Genomic DNA, 6,594 nt, shown 5'->3' on the forward strand with positions numbered 1-6,594 from the left:
ATTTATACATATCTTGATTAATTTCACAGGAATATGCTACTTTTCACTAAAATAAATATCAAAAATATTGTCTATCAAGATTACTTGAATAAAGAAAGAGAAATCAAATAGTGTTTTTGTGAAATTCAAATCTAAAATCGTATAATTTTTAGTTATTTGATTGATTACTAGGCTACAAATTTAAATAAAATTCCCCGTTCACAATGTAACTCTTTGAATTTTTTCTTTTTCAAAATCTCTCACCCACTCAGACCATTTTCGAATTCTAAAATGCTTAGTTAACTTTAAAAGTTTATGCTAATAATTACTAACCTTTAGTTAGCAAACAATACCCCTTCGTCCATGTTATTTAAAAAGAAAAAAATCACTTTATTTACTTTTATTTATTCACTATACTTAAAAAATAAAAAATATCAAATAAAAATAGAAAAAATTACAGAAACTAGCATCCTTAAGATTATAATTACAATAAATAGCAATACTTTTAAAAAATTACAGCTTACAGCAAAAGTAACAATATTTTACCCACTTCATAGTAATGGAAGAATATGTATTTTTCAGTTGTGCATATGTATTTATGAGTAATACATATATATTTGTATATGTATTTATATAATAACATTTTACTTAAATACAAAATACAATTTGCTACTTTTCGTAATTATGAAACTGTTGCTATAAAAGTTATAATTAAGACTAAAGAGTTGATATTTCTGAAATTTTTCCATAAAAATATCTTCTTATCACACAAGACTCCGAAGCGGACCTCTATTTCAGCCATCCTGCACCAATATGATGTGTGACATACTCGTCAATCTCTCCATTCTCCCAAATCATATGTCCAAAATACTTGAAACTATCTCTCTTCTGAATTGACCTTAATTAGATGGTTTGATTTCGAGTTTCTAGTATGAAAACTTTCTCAGTAGGAAACGTTTCCTCCAAATAAATCCTATAAAAAGTTCTTAATATAGAGTGTTTCCTTCAATGAATTCTATGTAGCGTAAATTTTAATTGGTCGAACTCTAACACAAACATCACACTGAAAGAAATAATAATTTTAAAGTACAATTTGACATGTTATATTGGCATTACTAGTAATTACACTAGAATTAAATATAAAGAAATCCAAAATTTTTTAAGTATTTTTTAATTATTATTTAAAGATGTTTACACTGTTGACTATTATTAGCATCCCACCGTTGTATGGTCCCACCAACCAGGTGGCCAACACAAAAACAATGTTTTTTAATTTCACCTTAGAACGTGCCCATCATAACGGTAACCATTATTGTTTCTAATAATTTAATGAATCAAACGGTCCATACAAATCTCACCCGTTTCACAAAACTTCCTCCCTTCGATCATCTAACTGTAAACGTGTACGCTCCTGATTTCTCAACACGGAAGTAAAAGACGTAAATAGACGAATTCAACTTTTAATTTTCCTTTTATAATTTTATATTCCCACTTCCCCCCTATATATACTCCTTTTCCTGTGTCATACTTCTTCGTCTCTCTACAACAAACTTCTTCTTCTTCTTTACCACCTATACATACAGATACTTACACTTTCTCTCTCTAAAAACTCATTACCACTTCATACAAAACAGTTAGTTAATTTACAATTTTAGAGAGAGAGAGAGAGAAATGGCTTACTCGAGTATGATTGTTGTGGTGTTTGTCATTGCTTTGGTTACTGGATCTGTTTTTGGTCAGGCACCAGGAGCATCACCAGTGGCTTCACCAAAGGCATCTCCAGTTCCAGTTCCTCCCGTAGCAACACCTCCTACTGCAGTAACAACACCAGTATCTGCACCTGCAGTATCTCCTGCTGCAAGTTCTCCTACTGTTGAGTCTCCGGCTTCATCTCCACCAGCTCCACCAACTGCTGAAACTCCGGCAGGTGCTCCATCTGCTGGCGGTGCTCTTCCTCCATCGTCGATTGGTGCTACTCCTACTGACTCTCCGGCTGGATCTCCTAACGCTGCTTCGTTGAACAGAGTTGCTGTTGCTGGATCTGCTGTTGTAGCAATCTTTGCTGCATATTTGGTGCTTTAAATCTGAGAGGAGATACTTGGATTTGGATTTGTTGAGAGATGTTTATGATTTTTTTAGGGTTTTGTTATTTTTTTAGTTCCATCTTTTTTACTCGATGTTTATTCGTTTTGCTTTTACTTTACTCGTGGGACACTGCGTACATGCTATTGATTTGATTTTTACTATGGTTATTGTTTATTATTATTATTATCACCATTGTTATTATGGATTCTTTGTTATTTATGGTACCCTATGAGTTTTACTTTGTATTCTCCAATTTAAGTTTTCATTTTCATATAATTCATGTTCTTAGGAGTTACCTTACTAACAAGAGTTAAACAAATTTACCCCTAGTTAGAAAGCAATAGGAAATTTAGCTACTTTGCATAACCCATGCTTTTTAAAAATATTGATTGAATTCATATTAGATCCTTTTTACACAATAGACTTTTCAGAAACATCAACAAATGCATGCATATTAGATTTTTTATAGTTTCTTTTTAAAGATTTCGACCAACAATGCCCAAGGATGGTGGTAAAAAAAGAATAGGTTGTGGGAATTGGGGGTCACATGGTTGGACAGACAGCTGTTTAAAGAACTACTTTAGGTAACAGTAAGCCATGTGCTTCTGGGCCGATATAGTCGGAATCACGTTATACCTAGGAGTAAACTTTTACTTGTTCATTTATTTTTTGTTTTTTGTTTCTGCCAAAATGACAGACCGTGTACTATGGTGAATGAGACATTTGGGTAGGAAACTGCTCCCTCCCAGAGTTCACATGACTAGCATCTTTGTTAATTATGGAGTAGTAAATTGATTGACCAAAACTGAAAACTTATTACTGCATCAGCATCTACATTCTATAAAGTTTAAATGTATTTTAGCATTGTGTACGATTTTACTTTGAAAAATTCCTCTACTATGAGCTGTTTTGTCCAAAAATAGTGTTTCATTGATCATATTGTGAGGTATAATATTTAAATTAAAGCATAAGTAAAATCAGTATTAAATGGCAACAAACAACAAGTACCATGTATGCTTTGTACATGGATTATGTCTTGATTTTCTAACGTACCAAAACGATCCAGTGGAAGGATAATTATTGCCTCCCTCTTACGTTTACTGGCAATTTGAGCAGTAAAAATATCAAATACTTAATAGAGTGTGAAAGGAAAATATTTTCTTAAAAGGTAACTTTTAACTTATTTTCTGGAATTTAATACTAATAGATAAGTATCAGAAAGTATACAATATTTGGGATGTGCTTAATTGGTGCTTTTATCTCCATTTGATTGACTGAGGGTCCTCCAAGGAGACGCATGTATTAATCTGGATGAGAAACATTTGTTTGTTGTAAACAGAGTTCTCGTCTTTACTTGATTGGTAGCTTTTATATGATAACCATAAAATTGTTATATGATATGGATGTCATGTAACATGTATATGTGTGAAATATTAAAGATAATAAGTAGTAGTCAATTTGGATTTTAAGGTCTTCAAATTCAAATTGACTACTAACTATTATCTCTAATATTTCACACATATACATGTCACATGACATTCATATTATATAACACTCTCCTTAGATGTCCATTAATAGATAATGTGTTTCGTTTAGATCTTACTAGGAAAATCCAATGGAAAAAGGCTTTCCTTTGGATGTCCATTAATAGATAATGTGTCTCGTTAAAACCTTACTAAGAAAACCCAATGGAAAGATAATGTGTCTTACTAGGAAAATCGAATGGAAAGATAATGTGTTTCGTTAAAATCTTACTAGGAAAACCCAATGGGAAAAAGCCCAGTAAAGAAAAAAGAGTACACACATCTTGTAATACGCCTTTAGTGTTGCCTCATTAAAAACCTTAACAGAAAAATCCGATTGGGACAAAACCTTGGTAGTACAACGCGTATTTTACCCCCTAATGAGAACTTCAATTTAATGACTTGAATCTTCTCATCCCAATCTTGTGCACCATCTTCTTGAAAGTTGCAGTAGGTAGAGACTTGATGAATAAATCAGCAATTTTTTCACTTGAACGAATCTGTCGCACATTGAGTATTACACAACATATATATTAAAGAATTAGAAGTTTATATTCTTCGAAAAACATTAGGAGTTCTCAAATGATTTCAGATTTACTACTTTAGAAGTAGATTTCAAAATAACTTTCTTGGTTATTCTGCCTCTGTCGGAGGTGAGTTGTGATATCATCACAATCAAGTGCACATTTGTATTGAAGCAATCAAAATCCCCATTCACAAGAATGAAATATAATCGTTCCCCAAGTCTATCAAATTTTGATAGCTTATAACCTCTTTCATGATATTGCTATTTTAGGAGCAAATCGAGGCACAAATATGATAGAGAGAATTTCTCTATATTGCTACCACATTCACTTCAAGAATGGAGCAAATTGTCATCTTTCAGACTAGACAAGTTCCATGACTTTTCATCAAAAACATATTATTTTACCTTAGCCATCATAATATCATCAATATGGTGCATTGAGATTCAAACTCAACGTCTTCACCCCATATAAAGACGTCTTAGACATAAATCAATGGGACTTGAACCCAACATATTATCATCCCTTTTGATTATCATATATTGCTACCACATTCACTTCTTGGAATGAAGCATATTCAATGGACAAGTTCCATAACTTTTCATCAAAAACACATTATTTTGCCTTAACCATCATAATATCATCAATATGGTGCATTGAGATTCAAACTCAACGTCTCACCCATATAAAGGCGTCTTAGACATAAATCAATGGGACTTAAACCCAACATATTATCATTCCTTTTTGATAGAAGGTGATTTTTGCCACTAATGGGCATGGTATGAAAGGTCATTGCATACATGATTGTCGTGCGACCTAATTTGATATATAAGTTTTATAAATCCTCCATCAAAACAAAGGAATATAAAGTGATGGCGCACTTGGCCTTTCAAAGTGATGTTGAGGTCTGTCATGTAAATATATTAAATTTCACAGCGTGAGAATGAACTTTTAATGAATATTTATGAAGCATGTACATATGATTATAATTCATTCCTTGAAGAGAATGAGATTTGTGATAAGCATAGTTGATGCTCGACCATTCTTGAAATGAATGTGCCGAAGATGAGATAAAAATTATGAAAAGGGACATGCTCATGCATGGTTGGATAAATTTTACATCTCACCTCTACCGAAGATTTGAGATTTTTTTTTTTGACATAAGTGGTCATTGATTGCGTACATATAGTATGCCATAAATATTTTGATACGTTTATCATGAATTACCAAAGGAATAAAGCAAGAAACAACTCTTGCTTATATAATATTTTATGATTATTACCGTACTTATATGATTTTCTCCTTGAAGGAGATGTTCACCATATGAATAATGTGTGAAAAATATGTAGCACACGAAATTAATTGAGAGCTTCAAAAGAGCTTAAGTGTTACTATCTAGAGGAATGAAATTGTTCATAATATTGGGATTGTAGTAAGTCTTGAAAGATACTTATTAAGTTTTAAAGACATTACCAAACATAAATTATATTGAGACTATAAATAATTGAAAGATGTTATATTTTCATATTACTATAATCTACGCGAGTTATAAATATTTATGTAAAGGTTATCCGCATTTTTCTTTTATTTATGAGCATGATGACAGAATCACATGCAATAATAAATTAAAAATTTACTGAAATAAATATCAATTGGTATGATGGTTGACAATCCCGGTTCAAATGTGATACAAAAATAATTGAGAATCCATGTGGTTATATATTGAAGAAATAAAAAATTCTTCACGAATTCTCTTGTGCTGCTTGTTCTAACAATGAATTAATCATTGTACCAGCTAAGATTGTGATGTATTCCCTAAATTTTTTGAAACATATAAAAAGGTGAATATGGGCCCTTTTGCCTGCCCTGTGGATCGATTACTATTATATAGTTTAATAGATGCATCTATGATATGGTTACATGTGCTTTTCTATTAACTTGCAATTTGATTTTTGCATAGTTGTTTGCTCAAATTATTAAATTAAGAGCATAGTTCTGAACTATAAATTATGTTGATAGTGCTGGTTGGTTTAGTAGAAATTGTACGCCTCAAATTCTAGCTAAATCATTAATTATGAGAACAAATCTCCCAAAAGAAATTTAGTATGAGATGTGTCATTCAAAACATAACAACATTTATATGCATCAAGTCCACAAGGATCCCCTATCTCTATTGGTTCAAGGTCAAGAGCCAAATAATTTTCATTTAAAAATTTCAGTAAACGACATATGATACAATTACTTCATCACAATGCACAAATATGAATCCCAAGATAAGATTGAGGATAAATGTTAGATTTCCCTACATTAGGGGGAGATTTGATTAACAATTGAAAACTATGCATGAAATGAATTATCTAGATCCTCATAAAAAATATATATGTGAACTTGAAGTTCAAGAGATAATTCATTGCAAAATGTTGCAAACTAATTGTCAGATATTTGCTAATTCTATATGATAATTCAACCGTAAAATGTTCAAA

General features: G+C 31.5%; 1 protein-coding gene across 1 annotated transcript; it reads left to right on the plus strand.

Moving 5' to 3' along the window:
* The first annotated feature begins 1,381 nt into the window (after positions 1-1,381).
* Positions 1,382-2,288, plus strand: LOC107867436 (classical arabinogalactan protein 5). Its single transcript, XM_016713667.2, has one exon. The coding sequence runs from the start codon at positions 1,651-1,653 to the stop codon at positions 2,059-2,061; it is 411 nt and encodes a 136-aa protein (XP_016569153.1). The 5' UTR covers positions 1,382-1,650; the 3' UTR covers positions 2,062-2,288.
* Positions 2,289-6,594: the final 4,306 nt, after the last annotated feature.

The sequence above is a fragment of the Capsicum annuum genome, chromosome 4 (genome assembly GCF_002878395.1).
Source record: "Capsicum annuum cultivar UCD-10X-F1 chromosome 4, UCD10Xv1.1, whole genome shotgun sequence".
NCBI lineage: Eukaryota > Viridiplantae > Streptophyta > Magnoliopsida > Solanales > Solanaceae > Capsicum > Capsicum annuum.

Excerpts from the sequence above, each read along its gene's own strand:
- LOC107867436 (XM_016713667.2), top strand. The coding sequence starts at position 1,651 with ATGGCTTACTCGAGTATGATTGTTGTGGTGTTTGTCATTGCTTTGGTT.